Source organism: Nerophis lumbriciformis, linkage group LG26, assembly GCF_033978685.3.
Source record: "Nerophis lumbriciformis linkage group LG26, RoL_Nlum_v2.1, whole genome shotgun sequence".
In the NCBI taxonomy this organism is placed as follows: domain Eukaryota; kingdom Metazoa; phylum Chordata; class Actinopteri; order Syngnathiformes; family Syngnathidae; genus Nerophis; species Nerophis lumbriciformis.
Genome location: NC_084573.2, coordinates 36,626,531 through 36,649,915, shown reverse-complemented (window position 1 = coordinate 36,649,915; position 23,385 = coordinate 36,626,531). Strand labels below are relative to the sequence as shown.

The following is a 23,385-nucleotide window of genomic DNA, read 5'->3' as shown; positions in this document are numbered from 1 at the left end:
ATAAGTATATTCTCACTAATAACAAGTGTACTTTTCTTTGTAGAAAAAAAAATGAGACCTTTTTCATACTTGCCAACCCTCTCGGATTTTTGCGGGAGATTCCCGAAATTCAGCGCCTCTCCCGAAAACCTCCCGGGACAAATTTTCTCCTGAAAATCTCCCGAAATTCAGGCGGACTCAGGTCCTCATGGGTTTATTGTTAGGCAGTTTCATTAACGTCCTCCCAGCGCGGCAACAACGCACAACAACAGCAGTCACGTTTTTGTATACCGTAAAGCAGTTCGTCTGCCGTAAACAGCAATGTTGTGACACTCTTAAACAGGACAATACTGCCATCTAGTGCATTTGATGAAAGCACTTTTGTGCGTGCCACACAGCAATGCATCATCAGAGAGGGTGTTCAGCATGGTTCGAAAAATAGTGACAGAGAATAGAACAAGGATGGACAATTCAACCCTTAACTCAACAATGAGTAGATGGGTGTTATGTGTGTGTATATGTGTAAATAAATGAACACTAAAATTCAAGTATTTATTTTATATATATATATATGTATATATTTATTTTATTATATGTATATATAAATATATATAATAAAATATATATATATATGTATATATATATATATATATATATAAATACATATAATAAAATATATATATATATATATATATATATATATATACATATAATGAAATAAATAAATATATATATATATATATATATATATATATATAGCTAGAATTCACTGAACGTCAAGTATTTCTTATATATGTATATATATATATATATATATATATATATATAGAGAGAGAGATATATATATCTATACATATATGAAATACTTGACTTGGTGAATTCTAGCTGTAAATATACTTCTCCCCTTTTAGCCACGCCCCCGTCCACCCCACCCCCTTCCCCCCACCTCCCGAAATCGGAGGTCTCAAGGTTGGCAAGTATGCCTTTTTGCTCAATATGTTGAAAAATATTCTTAAATGAAGTAAATGCTAGTGCCATTATCTTGACATAATGATATGCACTCTGCATCATGATTTTTTTTTTCATGCTTAAAGTAAGAAATGATGACTTTAAAAAAGTAGTTTTATACTTGTGAGTGTTGATGACACAGCTTTGCAACACTTGATATTCTAGTTTCAAGCATGTTTTACTCAATATAGGTCATCAAATCTCAGCAACAAGCTGTAATATCTTACTGACATCATTTAGGACCAAAACACTTAAAACAAGTAAAACACTCTAACATAAAATCTGCTTAGTGAGAAGAATGATCTTATCAGACAGAAAATAAGCAAATATCACCCTTATTTGAGTTATTTCATCTTACTTAGATTGCACTTTTTGCAGTGTGTGGGAAAAAAGGGACCAAAACGCACATACTGTACAGCAGATTTGTACAGATAAATGTTTATATATGATTTATACACACATACACGTGGGCCCCCTAGACATATTTTTTTTCTCTCAACGTGGCCCCTGAGTCAAAATATTTGCCCAGCTCTGCCTTATAGTAATAATTGCCAGCATGTGTGTCTCTGTGGGAGAGTAACATGTACACTACAATGTCTGGCTGTGTTTTGCTTGATTAAAAAGCACAAAGGCCTCCCACACAGGCAGATAGAAGTCTTCCAATCTTCTTCCTCAAAGCCAGCTGCCGAGCGTTTGATGCCTGTTGACGCGGAGCCTGGGATGTGGACAGTGCAGCTGTCACAGCTGTAGAATCAAACTGTACTGCTACTGTATCAGTCATTCAAGCGACCTTATTGACATACCTTTTTTCCCCTCCAGCACCTGTCCATCTTCCTCGTCGTCATCCGAACATCTGGTGGGAATGGGCCAGCACCTGGCCAGAGTGCATCTCTCCACCCGGTGGTACGGCCGGCATCGTGCGAGAGTGAGGGGGGCAGCGGCCAGATCGTAAAAAAGGCCAGGTCCCCCCCATCATTTTTTTATTTTAATTTTAATTTTTTTGGTGACTTTTGACCCTGCCAGCTATGCCCTTTCGGCTGAAGCTGCGGCGCACACGGCGCTATAACGTCCTGAGCAAGAACTACTTTGTGACGCGCATTCGTCTGCTGGACAGCAATGTGATCGAATGCACTCTGTCGGTGGAGAGCACGGGGCAGGAATGCCTGGAAGCCGTGGCCCAGCGACTGGAACTCCGGGAGGTGAGACTTTTTTTTTTTTATTCCAGGCTGGCACTTCATTCACAACCATAGACCAAGGGCAACAGACCATATTTGGTCATCAAGGTCAAAATGTATGCTACGCACTAGGGCTGGGCGATATGGACGAAAAAGTATATCTCGTTATATTTTTACTAGGGGCAGAGGTGGGACCAAGTCATTGTTTTGCAAGTCACAAGTAAGTCTCAAGTCTTTGCCCTCAAGTCCGAGTCAAGTCCCGAGTCAAGACAGGCAAGCCCCGAGTCAAGTCCAAAGTCAAGACTGGAAAGTCTCAAGTCAAGTCCTAAGTCCTGCATTTTGAGTTTCGAGTCCTTTCAAGTCCTTTTAACCACAGACTAATATATTAACACAGATTGTGTATGCTTTTCAAACGCTGTATTTATTTATTAAAACAAGTGCATTTTAAATTGCAGGAAAGAAAATTGTGCTGACATTGCATTTTATAATAGCACTATTAACCAGTCATTTTAAACATTAACTCATTCCTTTACAGAACAAACACATTGAAAAATAAAGTGCAAATGTACTTATTTGTACAAAAGTGTTAACATTGAAAAAACATGACATATACGTGAACATAACAAAAAAGTTGTACTTTTTATATGTCAGGGCCCTATGCTGCATTGCATTTGCAAAAGACCAAATTAGCCAAGAGTCTGTCAGTCATTTGTGCACGATGGGGGCGTAGTATGATGCCACCATGGCTGAAAACTCGCTCCACTGGAGCACTGGAGGCAGGCACTGCCAAGACTCTCATGGCCACTCGGAACAGTGAAGGAAGAGTCTTCATGTTCAATGCCCAGAACAAAAGGGGGGAGAGAGTTGTTTTGGGTTGGTGCACTACTTGTAAGTGTATCTTGTGTTTTTATGTTGATTTAATTCAAAAAAGAAAGAAAAAAAAATTATTTCTTGTGCGGCCCGATACCAATCGATCCACGGACCAGTACCGGGCCGCGGCCCGGTGGTTGGGGACCACTGAGGTAAACAACCAACAGTATGTCAGAAAGCTAGCTAAAACGGTACACATATTCATAATATAGTATACATTTTAACTGACCTTTATTTTACTATTTTTGTCTTTTTTTAGGTGGCTAAAATACGCGGTGCTGCTGACCGCCGTCTAACGTTACGTGTGATATATTGACTAACGTAACCCTGCTTGAAAAAAATCACTGAACAAAAAGTATGAATAAGGTAGTGAACTGCAACAGATTCCCGTGTTTGCAATAACGTTATAACGTTAGCAGTGAGTTTACAGCCTCACTGATTTAACTACACAGCAAATAAAAGTCACGTTACTTAGCCAATAAACGTTATCTTACATTCAAAACTTACCGTTCTTTGTGCAACTTCAAATGCCGGACGAAGTTGGAAGTTGTTGCCTCTCCATCAGTAATTTTCGAACCGCATGTGTTGCATACTGCAAACCGTTTTGTGTTGACCACCTTGTAATTTTTATACCCAAACAAAATTATTTTAGGTATCATTTTTTGTTCACTGGCGTGTGGTTTGGACATGTCTTCTTCCTGCAATTTGATTGGATGAATGCTGTGTGATGAAAACAAAGTAGATCTAATTTGATTGGCTGTTGTACTGACAGCACACCAGCTGACACACGCAACGCTGATAGACAAGTACACAATGAAAAATACGGAGCGCTCCCGAATAACTTTTTCATCTTTGGGTTTTGGGGAAAGTAGCAAGTCATGTCAAGTCATGTCAATTCAAAAGGCTCAAGTCCAAGTGAAGTCACAAGTCATTGATGTTAAAGTCTAAGTCGAGTTGCAAGTCTTTTTACATTTTGTCAAGTCGAGTCTAAAGTCATCACTTTCATGACTCGAGTCTGACTCGAGTCCAAGTCATGTGACTCGAGTCCACACCTCTGACTAGGGGTGTAACAGTACACAAACATTTCAGTTCGGTACGTACCTCGGTTTAGAGGTCACGGTTCTGTTCATTTTCGGTACAGTAAGAAATATAACAAAATATACATTTTTGGGTTATTTATTTACCAAATTTGCAAAATCTTCCACCAAAAATATTTTTCTTAGTGTAATATTTGATGTGAAGTAATGGGAACCTTGGATAGGTCAATAATTCATAATAACATTGATTTTGATTCAATATTATGTTTTGAGCAATGACAGTTTGAAAGAAAAAAAAACAGCTTTGTTTTATTAGTCAACATTGCAACTTTTTCTAAATTACACTTAACCTTTAAGCTTTTTTATTTATGTTTTTGTTTATTTTAATAGTATTTTTAGACTGTGCCGTGGGCCTTTAAAACATTAGCTGTGGGCCGCAAATGGCACACTTTTGACACCCCTGCTATAGATAATAAAAAATTAAATGTGATAAATCTATGGATAAAAAGCAGAGCCTGGCGACGCATGCGCGTTTATCATAACTCTCTCTCTCTCTCTGTCTCTGCCCCTCCCTCACCAATGCTGCTGTTTGTTTTGTTTTTAACCCCTTCTTAACCCTGAACGTACATTGAAAATACACGCAACTAACTACCGTATTTTCCGCACTATAAGCCGCCCCGGGTTATTAGCCGCACCTTCAATGAATGGCATATTTCAAAACTTTGTCCACCTATAAGCCGCCCCGGACTATAAGCCGCGCCTACGCTGCGCTAAAGGGAATGTCAAAAAAACAGTCAGATAGGTCAGTCAAACTTTAATAATATATCAAAAACCAGCGTTCTAACAACTCTGTCCCAAAATGTACGCAAATGTGCAATCACAAACATAGTAAAATTCAAAATAGTGCAGAGCAATAGCAACATAATGTTGCTCGAACGTTAATGTCACAACACACAAAATAAACATAGCGCTCACCTTCTGAAGTTATTCTTCATTCGTAAATCCTTCGAATTCTTCGTCTTCGGTGTCCGAATTGAAAAGTTGGGCAAATGTGGGATCCAAAATGGCCGGTTCCGTCTCGTCGAAGTCATCGGAGTCAGTGTCACTGTTGTCCAGCAGTTCTGTGAATCCTGCCTTCCGGAAAGCTCGGACCACAGTTGTGACCGAAATATCTGCCCAGGCATTTACGATCCACTGGCAGATGTTGGCGTATGTCGTCCGGCGCTGTCTGCCTGTCTTAGTGAAGGTGTGTTCGCCTTCGGTCATCCATTGTTCCCACGCCGTTCGCAGTCGTGATTTGAATGCCCTGTTGACACCAATATCCAGCGGTTGGAGTTCTTTGGTTAATCCACCCGGAATGACGGCGAGTGTTGTATTTGTGTGCTTCACTTGTTTTTTGACACCATCTGTGATGTGGGCGCGCATGGAGTCGTATATCAACATGGACGGAGCTGTGTGAAAAAAGCCACCCGGCCTCTTCGCGTAAACTTCCCTTAACCACTCGCTCATCTTTTCTTCATCCATCCATCCCTTCGAGTTAGCTTTTATGATGACGCCGGCTGTAAAGGTCTCTTTTGGCAAGGTCTTCCTTTTGAATATCACCATGGGTGGAAGTTTCTGGCCATTAGCATGGCAAGCTAGAACCACAGTGAAGGACGACTTCTCATTCCCTGTGGTGCGAATATTCACCGTACGTGCTCCCGTTGTATCCACAGTGCGGTTCACAGGAATATCAGTTGCTGTGAAATAGTAGTCCGTGTGAGGATGGAGAGATTGCGTCTTTTCATGAACCGGATCCTTGTCGCTTAGTAGGAGCCATTTTGTGGTCTTTACAGATGTAAACACACAAAGGAAATGAAACGTACGGTAATATCCGCGCGCTTTTTCTTCTTCTACGCGGGCGGGTGGTTGCTTACAGTAGAAGAAGAAGCGCTTCCTGTTCTATGGGGGCGGGTGCTTACCTTGGCGGTTGCTTGCGTAGAAGAAGCGCTTCCTGTTCTTGCGAGATCAAAACTTTATGAAAATGAATCTTAATATTTATCCATATATAAAGCGCACCGGGTTAAAAGCCGCACTGTCAGCTTTTGAGTAAATTTGTGGTTTTTAGGTGCGGCTAATAGTGCGGAAAATACGGTAACTCAAAATGCCGGACATTTGAGGCATTTAAGAAACTCCGCCCTGACAGCTCCGCAAAAAAGGACATGTCCGGTGAAAAGAGGACGTATGGTCAGTCTAGCATAACCCGTTAGCTGCTAGCATGCCGTGTGTTGTGCCTCGGTGTGCATTGTTTACACAACGTGCGTTACGCTACTTAATATGTCCGTGTGGAAACTCGTTCGGTACACCTTTGAACCGAACCGGAACCCCCGTACCGAAACGGTTTAATACATATACATGTACCGTTACACCCCTAATTTTTACTTAAAGTCTATATTCGATATACATCTAGATATATTTTCCGGTGAAAGTATACATTTAAAGGTATTTATTTTTGGGTGAAATTCAGTAAAATTGAAGTGAATGACACTAAATTGGCCCTAGTGTGTGAATGTGAGTGTGAATGTTGTCTGTCTATCTGTGTTGGCCCTGCGATGAGGTGGCTGGCGACTTGTCCAGGGTGTACCCCGCCTTCCGACCGATTGTAGCTGAGATAGGCTCCAGCGCCCCCCACAACCCCGAAAGGAATAAGCGGTAGAAAATGGATGGATGAATGGACAACTGTACTGTAAACACTTTTACTAACCCAGTTAGTCAAGATGGGTATTAACTAGGTTTTTTTGAGAAAATTAAAGGATTTTAAGTGTGCCTTATAGTCCGAGAAATATGGTAATATGTTTTTTTTTTTTTTTTTTTTTTAAATACACACATATATCACATTATACGATGACACCGACCTGGCCACGCCCCCCCACTGTTATTGTAGTACAAACCCCGTTTCCATATGAGTTGGGAAATTGTGTTAGATGTAAATATAAACAATGATTTGCAAATCATTTTCAACCCATATTCAGTTGAATATGCTACAAAGACAACATATTTGATGTTCAAACTCATAAACTTTTTTTTTTTTTTTTGCAAATAATCATTAACTTCAGAATTTGATGCCAGCAACACGTGACAAAGAAGTTGGGAAAGGTGGCAATAAATACTGATAAAGTTGAGGAATGCTCATCAAAGACTTATTTGGAACATCCCACAGGTGTGCAGGCTAATTGGGAACAGGTGGGTGCCATGATTGGGTATAAAAACAGCTTCCCAAAAAATGCTCAGTCTTTTACAAGAAAGGATGGGGCGAGGGTCACCACTTTGTCTACAACTGCGTGATCAAATAGTCGAACAGTTTAAGAACAACGTTTCTCAAAGTGCAATTGCAAGAAAATTAGGGATTTCAATTTGAATATCATCAAAAGGTTCAGAGAATCTGGAGAAATCACTCCACGTAAGCGGCATGGCCGGAAACCAACATTGAATGACCGTGACCTTCCATCCCTCAGACGGCACTGTATCAAAAACCGACATCAATCTCTAAAGGATATCACCACATGGGCTCAGGAACACTTCAGAAAACCACTGTCACTAAATACAGTTGGTCGCTACATCTGTAAGTGCAAGTTAAAGCTCTACTATGCAAAGCGAAAGCCATTTATCAACAACACCCAGAAACGCCGCCGGCTTCTCTGGGCCCAAGATCATCTAAGATGGACTCATGCAAAGTGGAAAAGTGTTCTGCGGTCTGACGAGTCCACATTTCAAATTGGTTTTGGAAATATTCGACATCGTGTCATCCGGACCAAAGGGGAAGCGAACCATCCAGACTGTTATCGACGCAAAGTTCAAAAGCCAGCATCTGTAATGGAATGTGGGTGCATTAGTGCCCAAGACATGGGTAACTTACACATCTGTGAAGGCACCATTAATGCTGAAAGGTGCATACAGGTTTTGGAACAACCTATGCTGCCATCTAAGCGCCGTCTTTTTCATGGACGCCCCTGCTTATTTCAGCAAGACAATGCCAAGCCACATTCATCACGTGTTACAACAGCGTGGCTTCGTAAAAAAAGAGTGCGTGTACTTTCCTGGCCCGCCTGCAGTCCAGACCTGTCTCCCATCGAAACTGTGTGGCGCATTATGAAGCGTAAAATACGACAGCGGAGACCCCCGGACTGTTGAACGACTGAAACTCTACATAAAACAAGAATGGGAAAGAATTCCACTTTCAGAGCTTCAACAATTAGTTTCTTCAGTTCCCAATCGTTTATTGAGTGTTGTTAAAAGAAAAGGTGATGTAACACAGTGGTGAACATGCCCTTTCCCAACTACTTTGGCACGTGTTGCAGCCATGAAATTCTAAGTTATTTATTATTTGCAAAAAAAAAAAAAAAGTTTATGAGTTTGAACATCAAATATGTTGTCTTTGTAGCATATTCAACTGAATATGGGTTGAAAAGGATTTGCAAATCATTGTATTCCGTTTATATTTACATCTAACACAATTTCCCAACTCATATGGAAACGGGGTTTGTAAAACATCAATTCATGATATTAATACTCAATATCAATTCCCACCCCTAATATACTGTATAGTGAAGTGTGTAGTAGGGCTGGGCGATGTATGGAGTTTGTAAGATGTATCGATATATTTTTAAACAAGACATGAATTAAGAAAATATCCTAGCATCGATATAATTTATTTCACGTTAAAATGTCCAAACGCCACTTATTTGTTGTGTTCCTTGTCCTCCCCCTCCACGGGCTACTAAACCCCTCCCCTTCCTCCTTCTATATGATGAGTCACGATTGGTTGAGATTAGAGCAAAACATTAGTGCCTGCCTGCCTGCAATGTTTGATACATTTTGTATTATTTGCACAGCTATGGTATTTATTTTATGTAGAAATAATATTTTTCTATTTTATTTATGTTATGTAATTCTGTACTACTTAAACCGTTTCTTTTCTGTGCTGTTAATACTAGAGATGTCCGATAATGGCTTTTTTGCCGATATCCCGATATTGACCAACTCTTAATTACCGATTCTGATATCAACCGATACCGATATATACAGTGGTGGAATTAACACATTATTATGCCTAATTTTGTTGTGATGCCCCGCTGGATGCATTAAACAATGTAACAAGGTTTTCCAAAATAAATCAACTCAAGTTATGGAAAAAAATGCCAACATGGCACTGCCATATTTATTATTGAAGTCACAAAGTGCATTATTTTTTTTTAACATGCCTCAAAACAGCAGCTTGGAATTTGGGACATGCTCTCCCTGGGAGAGCATGAGGAGTTTGAGGTGGGCGGAGTTGAGGGAATATAGAACATTACACACGGCACTCAAAAAAACGGTCAAAATGTTTTAGTACGACTTTGGTAAGCTATGAAGCCGCACCGCTTGAAGGATTGTCGGAGCATTACGGCTACCATAGTCAGGCGTACTGTGCTTCAACATACAGTATTATTATGGTTAGAGATGTCCGATAATGGCTTTTTTGCCGATATTGTCCAACTCTTAATTAACGATTCCGATATCAACCGATACCGATATATACAGTGGTGGAATGAACACATTATTATGCCTCATTTTGTTGTGATGCCCCGCTGGATGCATTAAACTATGTAACAAGGTTTTCCAAAATAAATCAACTCAAGTTATGGAAAAAAAATGCCAACATGGCACTGCCATATTTATTATTGAAGTCACAAAGTGCATTATTTTTTTTTAACATGCCTCAAAACAGCAGCTTGGAATTTGGGACATGCTCTCCCTGAGAGAGCATGAGGAGTTTGAGGTGGGCGGAGTTGAGGGAATATAGAACATTACACACGGCACTCAAAAAAAGGGTCAAAATGTTTTAGTACGACTTTGGTAAGCTATGAAGCCGCACCACTTGAAGGATTGTCGGAGCATTACGGCTACCATAGTCAGGCGTACTGTGCTTCAACATACAGTATTATTATGGTTAGAGATGTCCGATAATGGCTTTTTTGCCGATATTGTCCAACTCTTAATTAACGATTCCGATATCAACCGATACCGATATATACAGTGGTGGAATGAACACATTATTATGCCTCATTTTGTTGTGATGCCCGCTGGATGCATTAAACTATGTAACAAGGTTTTCCAAAATAAATCAACTCAAGTTATGGAAAAAAAATGGCAACAAGGCACTGCCATATTTATTATTGAAGTCACAAAGTGCATTATTTTTTTTTAACATGCCTCAAAACAGCATGAGAGAGCATGAGGAGGTTGAGGTGGGCGGGGTTGAGGTGTGTGTGTGTGGGGGGGAGTTAGTGCTGCAAGGGTTTCTGGGTATTTGTTCTGTTGTGTTTATGTTGTGTTACGGTGCGGATGTTCTCCCGAAATGTGTTTGTCATTCTTGTTCGGTGTGGGTTCACAGTGTGGCGCGTATTTGTAACAGTGTTAAAGTTGTTTATACGGCCACCCTCAGTGTGACCTGTATGGCTGTTGACCAAGTATGCCTTGCATTCACTTATGTGTGTGTGAAAAGCCGTAGATATTATGTGACTGGGCCGGCACGCAAAGGCAGTGCCTTTAAGGTTTATTGGCGCTCTGTACTTCTCCCTACGTCCGTTTTAAAAAGTCATACATTTTACTTTTTGAAACCGATACCGATAATTCTGAAACCGATACTGATAATTTCCGATATTACATTTTTTTTTTTTTTTTTTTTTTTTCCCCCAACTTTTTTTATTGGCATTTTCAAACAGACAGAAAAAAGTACAAGTCAAAACAGTACAATTTTAAAGGCAGTAAATGATTCACACCCTTTCCCTTAAAACCCAAACCGCCCACCCACCCTCCCACCCCACTCAGGTCCCACTAACGAGGGACAAATGGCGCAATTGTGTAACAAGTAAGACGACAAAGACAGACACATTCTCTCACACACACACACACACACACATACGCGGCCAGAGACAGACAGATATATATATATAAAATAAAATAAAAATATATATATATATAATAATAAAATAAAATAAAAATTAATAATAATAATAATAATATATAATAAAATAAAAAATAGAATAAAATAATACTAATAAATAAAAGGGAGATTATTCCTCATCTGCGTCTGGGCCCGATATTACATTTTAAAGCATTTATCGGCCGATAATGTCGGCAGTCTGATATTATCAGACATCCCTAGTCCTGAATGCTCATCTAAGCGTGTGCGCTTAGTGCAGTGGGAGGGTGTGTGTGTGTGTGTGTGTGTGTGTGTGTGTGTGTGTAAGGTCGGGGGCCAACAAAGTGACAGAAAAGGGTAGTGTGATGTTGCCTACTCACACAGTGTTGTGGTATTTGCCAGGTGTCAGCCACGTAATAAATGAGGCGCTGCGACGTCTCAACTCGAGCCCCATTTGTTGTGTTACTCTTTATGTTTATTTACGTGCGTGAGAAGGGGATTTTTTTTTTGTCTGGGTCATGTGTGTCCTTGCAGCTGCAGTGACTTTTTTTTGTTTTTTTGATGTTGTGGTGCACAAAACAGGTGTGTGTGTGTGTGTGTGTGTGTGTAGCCGCCTCTTGAAAGCGGTGACGCACGCAAAGTAAATGTTGCCCTTGCATGCTTATTCACGTGAAAAGCATCGTGAAGTCACGCTGCAGCTTTTTTTTTTTTTAAACGATCTGACGCAACGCACAGCTTTGCTCGAGGGAGAAATGCCAGCATTAATCATGGTTTACAGAAGATCATCTTAATCTCCACGTCGACAAGTTTTATAATCAATCAATCAATGTTTACTTATATAGACCCTAAATCACGAGTGTCTCGAAAGGCTGCACAAGCCACAACGACATCATCGGCTCAGATCCCACATCTGGGCAAGGAAAAACTCACCCCAATGGGATGACAATGAGAAACCTTGGAGGGGACCGCAGATGTGGGGAATCCAGCCTCCTTCTTCCCCGTGGCCTCCTACCGGTGGGACGTGCCCTAAACACCTCCCTAGGGAGGAGTTCAGGTGGCATCCTGACCAGATGCCCGAACCACCTCATCTGGCTCCTGGGAGGAGCCAGAAATAATATGCGTTAATAAAATGCTTAATCTTTTCTTACTAAATATATTTGTTCTTTGCCTTTTGACATTAAAAATCATATACTGCATGCAATTGCATATCTTTTAAAATTCAATATATCAAAATCAAAATATTATATTATCTATTCCAAAAATATTTTTTGTTAAAATAAAGATAAATACTGTACTTAAATATCTGCTTGACTTATGATTTCAAATCAAATTAAAGCTGCAAGCAGCATTGTTCGGGCCCGCGTATTTGGCAAGTGCTAGTCCTAAGTGTCCCAATACTTTTGTCAAGTTTTAGTCCCAAGTGTCCCAATACTTTTGTCAAGTTTTAGTCCCAAGTATCCCAATACTTTTGTCCAGTTTTCGGCCTAAATGTCCCAATACTTTTGTCCAGTGGTAGTCATAAGTGTCCCAATACTTTTGTCTACTTTTAGTCCGAAGTGTCCCAATACTTTTGTCAAGTTTTAGTCCCAAGTGTCCCAATACTTTTGTCAAGTTTTAGTCCCAAGTATCCCAATACTTTTGTCCAGTTTTCGGCCTAAATGTCCCAATACTTTTGTCCAGTGGTAGTCATAAGTGTCCCAATACTTTTGTCTACTTTTAGTCCGAAGTGTCCCAATACTTTTGTCTAGTGTACCTACCTTGTCTGCATTGTGTGGCCACGCTGGTGCTTCCTGCTTTTAAGCAGCCATCTTGAGAAAACAGCAGCGCAGCGGTTCTTTGAAGGCTCATAAAATCAAAACCGGAGCAGTTATAAAAATTCTTTCGATAACTTTTATTTGGAAGGGTTCAATCTCTCTCCTGTGTTAGTTTGAAGCCAAACGACAAACGCGCTCAGAGGAGATAATGTTTGAAGAGAAGTGACCGGTTTATAAAAAAATGTTGTTTTGAAGGGGAAATTGCAAACTTCCTGTTGATTTTTGCTGGGGGTTGTCAATCTATGAAAAGTAGGTCTAAGTGAGACCTACATAGAGGTTTTTGTTTCATGTCTCTCTGACTTTCCCAGTGGGAGTTACAGGCAGTTTTGTCATTTTTTTCTTCCGAGGAGCAGTTTTTTCTGCGTTTTATTAAAAAATTGCGGTAGAGCACAATTTTGAGATTTGGGGTTAGGTTTTTTCATTAGATCGCAATTTTAGCCAGTCCTGATGTGTGTGTTCAGTTTGGTGAGTTTTGAAGCATGTTAAGGGGGTCAAATTACATCATCATAAAAGTGACTGTTTTTAGTACTTTTTTGTCTTGAAGGGGGAATTGCCAACTTCCTGTTGATTTTTGCCCGAGAATATACTATTATGAAATCTAGGTCTAAGTCACACCTACATAAAGGTTTTTGTTTTATGTCTCTCCGACCTTCCTAGTGGGAGTTACAGGCAGTCTAGTTTTTTTTTTCCGTAGGGGGCACTAGAGCGCAATTTTGAGTTTTGGTTTTTTGATCAAAAGTTTTGCCGTATATTACTGATGTGTGTGTAAAATTTGGTGAGTTTTGAAGTATGTTAAGGGGGTCAAATTACAGCGCAAAGTTGCGGAAGAAGAATAATAATAATAATAATAATAAGAAAGAATAAAACCTTACAAATTCAATAGGTCCTTATGTCCCATTGCATAAGGACTCCCTGTGGGAGTCCTTATGCAATGGGCCATGCGGGCCCTAATTATCAATGAAATTGTAGACTGTAAAATCGACCTTAGATTTTACGGTTAAATTCCGCCGACTGAGTTTTTTACCGTAAAATCAACTTTGGTGCTGTTTTTTTCATATACAGTAAGACACTATAACATTAAAAAATAAGCAAAAAAAAACCATTAAAACAAGATTTTCCGATGGAAAAAACAAACAAACTGGCAGCTCCGTTGCTTGAATTTTACCACTAAAAGCAGTGGTATTGTTTCTCCATTCCATTCCATTTTTTTATATGCTGTAAAAAATCCCACTGCTTTTACTGTAAAATTCTGGTGACTGATCTGCCCGTTTTTAAAGTAAAATGTAAATATTTTTTTTGCATCTTATGTAAAAAAATATATTGATAATGTATTATATACAAATATATATATATATATATATATATATATATATTAGGGATGTCCCGATCCGATATTTGGATCGGATCGGCCGCTGATATTTGCCAAAAAATGCGTATCGGCAAGGCATGGGAAAATGCCGATCCAGATCCAGTTTAAAAAAAAACTCTGGTCCGTGTTTTCCAACGCACCTATTTAAATAATACATTCCACTTTTCTGCTGCTCCCTAATTTCCGTTCCGCATTTTCCAGCACACCTTCAACACATCCACAATTCTCACGCAGTTGCTTTTAGCTGCTGGCATTACACGACAGGCTCTTCTCACTCTTTCCTGTGTCTCCCTCTCACAGACAGCGAGCGCACCTTCTTACACATGTCACATACGTATACACCCTCCTCGAGCAGAGAGCAAGCACACCTTCTTACATACGTATACGTCCTCCCCGAGCAGAGAGGTAGCAGCATGGCTAACGTTAGCTGTGATGCTAGCGCAGCCGCTAAGGTGCGCGCCTGTGCGATTGCGTACTGCTCAAGCGCACGGCAAATCTATGCCACGCACAAAATCAAATAAAAAAATAAGCGCATAACAATTTTCGACACACGGACACGACAGAGAAAACAGTTTTCGTCATCATTGTTCAAATATTGTAACGTCTGTCGAGACGCTTATCTCCATTCGGTGCCACACGCCCACACCATCAAAATGCCGAGGCAAACATTTACAGATCAACACCGTATGAAAAAATTTGTGATTTTTTTAGTTGTGATTTTCTTCTCTACATGAAAGTTTAAAAGTAGCATATATTAATGCAGTATGAAGAAGAATGTTTTAATGTAGAGTCATAGAATCATCATACTGCTGTGATTATATGCATCAAGCGTTCATTCAAGGCTAAGGCAAAATATCCACATATATATGGTGTATCGTGACATGGCCTTAAAATATGGCAATATTAAAAAAAGGCCATATCGCCCAGTCCTAGTTTCAATGATGCCATTTCTGTTTGTCATGTATAATTTTGTCTATTTTGTGTTTATCCTTGAATAAACAGGTCAGTTTCTTGTTACCAACCATTGTGTATTATTCAAACTCCCCTAATTCAGCTGGCTAGTTGTTATCAAGAGTACTAAAACCCTGTTTGTATAACCCATTTACCATAAGAATATTATTCTTCCATCTGCTCCTTTCTAATCATGGAAATGTATAAGAAACAAAGAACAATGAAAGTGTGAACTGTACGTGGCTTGTATATATGCATTTTCATGAAAGGTATACAAAGAAATGATGATGATGAAGATTAAAATGTCAATGCAAAGATCTGCTAATGTGTTTACAGTGGTCCAAGGTCCAGGAGCACTCTAGTGTTTTTAGGAAATTGCTGTTTGTCTCCCAAGTTTTGAACTGACCTCAGTGTTATTCCCCTTATCAAGGGGATTTGGCCCCTGGGACTGGGCAGCCATGGAATAGTCCTGCTTTAGAGTAAATCCACTGATGTTTTCCCTCTTAAAACAGTTCTTTAACCAATGATGTGTGACGCTCTAGTCCAGCTTCTCCACTCATGTTATCCAATCTTCTCCTTCAAGACCCACTACTTCGGCCTGTGGTTCCAAGGGAAGAACCAGACTCCGGCACAGCGCTGGGTGGAGCTGGAGAAGCCCCTCAAGAAGCAATTGGACAAGTTTGGCAACGAGCCGCTGCTGTTCTTCGGGGTGATGTTCTACGTTCCCAGCGTCTCTCGCTTGGAGCAGGAAGCCACAAGGTAAACATCGAGCCGTAACCCCCGAGGACGAGACTTGCTGTCTGTCAATCACAAAGCTTTTCTCTTCCACTACACTACCGTATTTTCCGCACCATAAGGCGCCCTGGGTTATAAGCCGCGCCTTCAATGAACGGCATATTTCAAAACTTTGTCCACCTATAAGCCGCCCCGTGTTGTAAGCCGCATCTAACTGCGCTAAAGGAATGTCAAAAAAACAGTCAGATAGGTCAGTCAAACTTTAATAATATATTAAAAACCAGCGTGATGTGGGCGCGCATGGAGTCGTATATCAACATGGACGGAGCTGCGTGAAAAAAGCCACCCGGCCTCTTCGCGTAAACTTACCTTAACCACTCGCTCATCTTTTCTTCATCCATCCATCCCTTCGAGTTAGCTTTTATGATGACGCCGGCTGGAAAGGTCTCTTTTGGCAAGGTCTTCCTTTTGAATATCACCATGGGTGGAAGTTTCTGGCCATTAGCATGGCAAGCTAGAACCACAGTGAAGGATGACTTCTCATTCCCTGTGGTGCGAATATTCACCGTACGTGCTCCCGTTGTATCCACAGTGCGGTTCACAGGAATATCAAAAGTCAGTGGAACCTCGTCCATGTTGATAATGTTCTCTGGCCGGATCTTTTTTTCAGCTATCTTGTTTTTACAATATGCACGGAAAGTAGCCAGCTTTTCTTGAAAGTCTTTAGGCAGTTGCTGTGAAATAGTAGTCCGTGTGCGGATGGAGAGATTGCGTCTTTTCATGAACCGGAAACCTGTCGCTTAGTAGGAGCCATTTTGTGGTCTTTACAGATGTAAACACACAAAGGAAATGAAACGTAATATCCGCGCGCTTCTTCTTCTTCTACGGGGGCGGGTGGTTGCTTACAGTAGAAGAAGAAGCGCTTCCTGTTCTATGGGGGCGGGTGCTTACCTTGGCGGTTGCTTGCGTAGAAGAAGAAGCACTTCCTCTTCTACGGGGAAAAAAGATGGCGGCTGTTTACCGTAGTTGCGAGACCGAAACTTTATGAAAATGAATCTTAATATTAATCCATATATAAAGCGCACCGGGTTATAAGCCGCACTGTCAGCTTTTGAGTAAATTTGTGGTTTTTAGGTGCGGCTAATAGTGCGGAAAATACGGTACTTTGTTTTAGCAATCAAGAATATTTCAGTTGTTTTTACCCTTCTTTGTGGGGACATTGTTGATCGTCATGTCATGTTCGGATGTACCGTATTTTTCGGAGTATAAGTCGCACCGGAGTATAAGTCGCACCTGCCGAAAATGCATAATAAAGAAGGAAAAAAACATATGTAAACTATGAAAAAAACTGCGACTTATAGTACGAAATATACAGTACATTGTGGACATACAGCTAGCCTAAATAGCATGTTTGCATTGATTAGCTTGCAGTCATGCAGTGACCATATATGCCTGATCAGCACTCCACACAAGTCAATAACATCAGCAAAGCGCACCTTTGTGCATTCACGCACAGCATAAAACTTTTGGTGGACAAAATGAGACAAAGAAGGAGTGGAAGATTTTACATGTAAACAAACTGATGCGTCACAGTCCACACAATGGTGAGTTCAAGAACCGCCGAAATTAGTAGTTAAAGTACCAATTATAGTCACACACACACTAGGTGTGGTGAAATTTGACCCATCCCCTTGTTCACCCCCTTGGAGTTGAGGGGAGAAGTGGGCAGCAGCAGTGGCCGCGCCCGGGAATCATTAACCCACTACTACCGACCACGCAGTCTGATAGTTTATATATCAATGATGAAATCTTAACATTGCAACACATGCCAATACGGCCGGGTTAGCTTACTAAAGTGCAATTTTAAATTTTGCGGTATGATGACGCCTGCGCGTGACGTCACGGATTGTAGAGGACATTTTGGGACAGCATGGTGGCCAGCTATTAAGTCGTCTGTTTTCATCGCAAAATTCCACAGTATTCTGGACATCTGTGTTGGTGAATCTTTTGCAATTTGTTCAATGAACAATGGAGACAGCAACGAAGAAAGCTGTAGGTGGGAAGCGGTGTATCGCGGGCGGCTGCAGCAACACAAACACAGCCGGTGTTTCATTGTTTACATTCCCGAAGCTTTACCATTGGCCTGTGGAGAACTGGGACAACAGAGACTCTTACCAGGAGGACTTTGAGTTGGATACGCAGACGCGGTACCGTGAGTACGCATGCAGCTGCGGCTTCCAAACATTTGATCGCTTGCCCGTACGTGCGTGCCGCTATGTGCATGTCACGTACGTAACTTTGGGGACTTTGGGGAAATATATGTGCTGTATGAACTTTGGGGAGGTGAACGGTACTTTGGGCTGTGGGATTGAGTGTGTTGTGCAGGTGTTTGAGTTGTATTGGCGGGAGGGGGGAGGTGTTTGTTATGCGGGATTAATTTGTGGCATATTAAATATAAGCCTGGTTGTGTTGTGGCTAATAGAGTATATATATGTCTTGTGTTTATTTACTGTTTTAGTCATTCAGGTCCCACCCGCCTCTCACAGCATCTTCCCTATCTGAATCGCTCCCACTGCCCTCTAGTCCTTCACTCTCACTTTCCTCATCCACAAATCTTTCATCCTCGCTCAAATTAACGGGGAAATCGTCGCTTTCTCGGTCCGAATCGCTCTCGCTGCTGGTGGCCATGATTGTAAACAATGTGCAGATGTGAGGAGCTCCACAACCTGTGACGTCACGCTACTCGTCTGCTACTTCCGGTACAGGCAAGGCTTTTTTATTATCAGTTGCGAACTTTATCGTCGATGTTCTCTACTAAATCCTTTCAGCAAAAATATGGCAATATCGCGAAATGATCAAGTATGACACATAGAATGTCCCTGTTTAAATAAGAAAATCGCATTTCAGTAGGCCTTTAACCCCCAATTCCAACCCTTGATGCTGAGTGCCAAGCAGGGAGGTTATGGCTCCCATTTTTTTAGTCTTTGGTATGACTCGGCCTGGAGCTAGGGTGACCATTTCCATGACACCAAAAAGGAGGACATTATGCGGCATATCAATAAATTACTATGGTGTACATAGGACTCTGGTATACTCTTATTTATAGTACAATTTTGAGTGGTTTAAAGATGATGTTTGTGTGGCTGAATAGGAAAAAATATTAAAGTCAAGTGTTTGTTAACAGTATTTGTATTTATTCAATACATTGTGGTGTTCAAAAAGTGACCACTGAGATGAATCTTTTCAAGTGCAGAGTGCCACAAAGCATAACATGTGTGGACTTAAATGTAGTTAACATATATAATTAAAAAAAAATGCCACAAAAAATTGTCCACATCAACATCAAGGCTGCTTGCTGCATATCTGGTTGCATTATGCAGAATATGGACCAAACAGTTTGCAGGGAGCACATCTTTTTGGCTCAGTTTCAGCTTCTGATACACACGGTTATGTTTGCCATAATTGACACTGGCATTGTCTGCTGCATATGCAGACATGTTTTTCACCTCTAAGCCAGACATCTCAAGTTTTGCCAGCAGCTGGTTTGTTATGGCTTCTGACGTTTCGTTGCTGTCACTATAAAAATACAACAGGACATGTTGGATGCCTTCATCAAAGTGAAAATACCTTACCACAATGGGAAAACACTTTATTTGAGTAGTGAGCGATGACGTTCTCACACAATGCCTTGGCTTTTGTTCGGCCACAGGCCATCCCTTTAGCTGTGGGCTAGTCACTGAAAATCTCCCGTTCCACTTTCATGCCGCAGTCTAAACTTCTGTAGGACTGGTGATGCTTTACAGCAGTGGTTCTCAACCCTTTTTTCAGTGATGTACCCCCTGTGAACATTTTTTTAATTCAAGTACCCCCTAATCAGAGCAAAGCATTTTTGGTTGAGAAAAAGAGATAAAGAAGTAAAATACAGCACTATGTCATCAGTTTCTGATTTATTAAATTGTATAACAGTGCAAAATATTGCTCATTTGTAGTGGTCTTTCTTGAACTATTTGGAAAAAAATATATAAAATAACTAAAAACTTGTTGAAAAATAAACAAGTGATTCAATTATAAATAAAGATTTCTACACATAGAAGTAATCATCAACTTAAAGTGCCCTCTTTGGGGATTGTAATAGAGATCTATCTGGATTCAGGAACTTAATTCTAAACATTTCTTCACAAAAAAAGAAATCTTTAACATCAATATTTATGGAACATGTCTACAAAAAATCTAGCTGTCAACACTGAATATTGCATTTCTTTTCACAGTTCTTTTTGACAGACATTTTAGTGAGGGTCAAACCATCATGGCATGGGGGAAACTCTGGGTTTATGGTAATGAATGGAATAGCCTACTTGATTTGATGTTCAGTTTATGAACTTACATTACATTACATACCCCCAGGGGTACGCGTACCCCCATTTGAGAACCACTGCTTTACAGCATGGTACACCTTGCACAGCTCCGCAGCGGTTATCTTGTCATCCAGGGGCGACGAAACTTCACGAAAAAATGTCCTCATTGAAGAGGTACCTGCCGCACGTTTATTACTTTTATGTTTATCCGCGCACCCGCATGCCGTTCAATTGCAGCTTTCCCCTGACTACTTACGTCGACATCACATCGACAAAGTGTGCAGAAGCCATGGAATGAGTCTCGACTGCTTTTCGTTATAAATTCGTGCTCTTTTATCCATTCAGAATTAAACGAGGTCTTGCGTTTTGGCATGATGCTAACTTTCTGTCAATGTCATGCCGCAGCAGCACATGGACCCTTGTTTACTTTTTTAACCAATGATAAGCAGATTTGTATCCGACACCGCTCTTAGCCAATCATTTGATATGTTACTGCTTTGGGGGCATTTTTTACGGTCTTTGATTGGCTATTGCGCTGCAGCCCAGCAAAGATGAAGAAACTCCGCTCTTCAAGCCTAGTGCCTCAAAAAGGAGGACAAATATGTGTCCGGCTTGATGCTGCGCCGGACGCCGGACAGGGCATTAAAAATCCGGACTGTCCGGCCTAAATCCGGACACCTGGTCACCCTACCTGGAGCATATCTCAGCTGCACATGGGCGGAAGGCGGGCTACACCCTGGACAGTGTCCTGGGCATGACGTTAAAGTGCATCCGGCAGTGGAGGCTCCTCTATGGGGTCTTGGGGCACTAGGAGGTTAACCCCTTTACTACTGTTACCCCAAAGGCCTGGTATTTGACTGCTCCCTAGCCAGGGATACGGTGAAGACCTCAACGGCGAAGCAGGCGGAAGACGATACATTTAAAAACTACCACAACGGCTGCAGCAGAAAAGGGTCCCCAGTCGTCTTGGATCCCTGACCCGATTCTGTCAAGGATCGTGTGCACCAGTCTCCCCACGTAAAAAAAAAAGTCACGCACAGGCATCCTCCATAAAGGGATACACCCCTACCAGGAGGATCGTCATACTCGCTTCGAGTGACCGCCGATGACCACCTCACCACAGGGCCAACGCAGATAGACAGACCACATTCACACACTAGGGACTAGAGATGCGCGGTTTGCGGGCACAACCGCGGAGTCCGCGGATTATCCGCGGATCGGGGGGATGAAATTTAAAAAAATTAGATTTTATCCGCGGGTCGGGTCGGGTCGGGTGGTTCAAATAAAAAAAATTTAGATTTTAAATAGATTCAGGCGGGTGGCAGTTAAACCAATTGGTAAATATATATACATAGTTAAATGTTGTTACCCACATACGAAAAACGAGCAGGCACCTGCAGCATATGCCACAACAGAAGAAGAAAAGAAAAGAGATGGACACTTTTACGGAGCGGAGAAGGGACGCCTCGCCGGGGTCCGGGACCGAGGCCCCTTCCCCCGAGAGGGCCCCACCGGGAGCCGTAGCTGAGGCGATCCGCGAGAAGGGCCCGACGCACGTCCAGGGTCACCACCGCGCCCACCGCACCGACACCCCGCCTCGTCCGCCTTCGCCGCGGCCGGCGTCACGCGCAGCAGGTAAGCAGCTTACCTGCCCGCCACCCCCGTGGCCGGGGGCTCGTAACAGGGGTCACTCCGCGCGCTCCGCCCGCGCAGCTTACCTGCCCGCCACCCCTGTTGCCGGGGGCGCGTAACAGGGGTCACTCCGCGCGCAGTGCGCTCACGAAAGGGGTGGGGCTCACCCTGGTTGATATAGACAGCAGGACGGTGGCCATGGAAGTTGGAACCCGCTAAGGAGTGTATAACAACCCACCTGCCGAATCAACTAGCCCTGAAAATGGATGGCGCTGGAGCGTCGGGCCCACACCCGGCCGTCGCCGGCAGCGAGACGCGCTTGGAGGTGCGCTCAGCGCGGCTCCCATATGATTGCGCACTGGTGTGCGTCTGGGTCGTGACAGCGTGGCACGCGAATGTCTGTGCTGCATTGGATCAGTCTCCTTTCTTTAACAGGCAAAAGCTTTATAACCTCACTAATGCCTTGCATCGTCTATATTAGATATATAACAACGGGCGGGTGCGGGCGGATGCGGTTCTGATCAAATGTTAGATCGGGTGGATTGCGGATGGTTGACGACTTTCTGATGCGGTTGCGGATGAAATAATTGCCTATCCGCGCATCTCTACTAGGGACCATTTAGTGTTGCCAATCAGCCTATCCCCAGGTGCATGTCTTTGGAGGTGGGAGGGGCCTATCCCCAGGTGCATGTCTTTGGAGGTGGGAGGGGCCTATCCCCAGGTGCATGTCTTTGGAGGTGGGAGGGGCCTATCCCCAGGTGCATGTCTTTGGAGGTGGGAAGAAGCCGGAGTACCCGGAGGGAACCCACGCAGTCACGGGGAGAACATGCAAACTCCACACAGAAAGATCCCGAGCCCGGGATTGAGCTCAGGACTACTCAGGACCTTCGTATTGTGAGGCACATGCACTAACCCCTGTGCCACCGTGCTCGCCCCACAATATTGCGGCGGCGTGTTGAATCCGCTCGTACATAACGCCACTCTCTTACCGCCGCTGACAGCCCATGCTGACAGATGTGAAAGAGGGGGGGTGGGGGTGCGTCCAGGGGTCAGCGTACAGTGGACGCTCATTTTGCATGGTTTGGACTCGCACACGCAGCACTAACACCCAGCTGGTGAATATGCGGTTTCTTGGCTGGCTGGATGTGCAAAAAGGTCGACTGCAGGTCACGACTTTAGATGGATGACTTTAAAGTCTGTACTTTCTTTACCGTAATGGCACTGTTTTTTTTTTTATACTGATAGTTGAATGACTGACTGTCAGGTTCAAACACTGATGACATCTATTAAACCAGTGTTTTTCAACCACTGTGCTGCGGCACACTAGTGTGCCGTGAGGTACAGTGCCATCACGGAATCCGGAAGTCTCCCGGAAAAATCGTGAGGGTCGGCAAGAATGCAGCTGAGCCGCATCAGAGTGGTCAAAGAGCCGCATGCGGCTCCGGAGCCGCGGGTTGCCGACCCCTGACATAGGGAGACCCCAAAATAATAGGTTACAGTAATGGAGACGAGATGTA

General features: G+C 42.3%; 1 protein-coding gene across 1 annotated transcript in view; it reads left to right on the top strand.

The window, feature by feature from the left end:
• Positions 1-2,009: 2,009 nt before the first annotated feature.
• Positions 2,010-23,385, top strand: part of LOC133623677 (tyrosine-protein phosphatase non-receptor type 14-like) — a 112,767-nt gene continuing 91,391 nt past the window's right edge. Inside the window, exons 1-2 of the mRNA XM_072916292.1 lie at positions 2,010-2,186; positions 15,730-15,905. Of these exons, the coding sequence (XP_072772393.1) occupies positions 2,013-2,186; positions 15,730-15,905 (350 nt within the window). The 5' untranslated portion in view covers positions 2,010-2,012. The remainder of the gene's footprint in view (positions 2,187-15,729; positions 15,906-23,385) is intronic.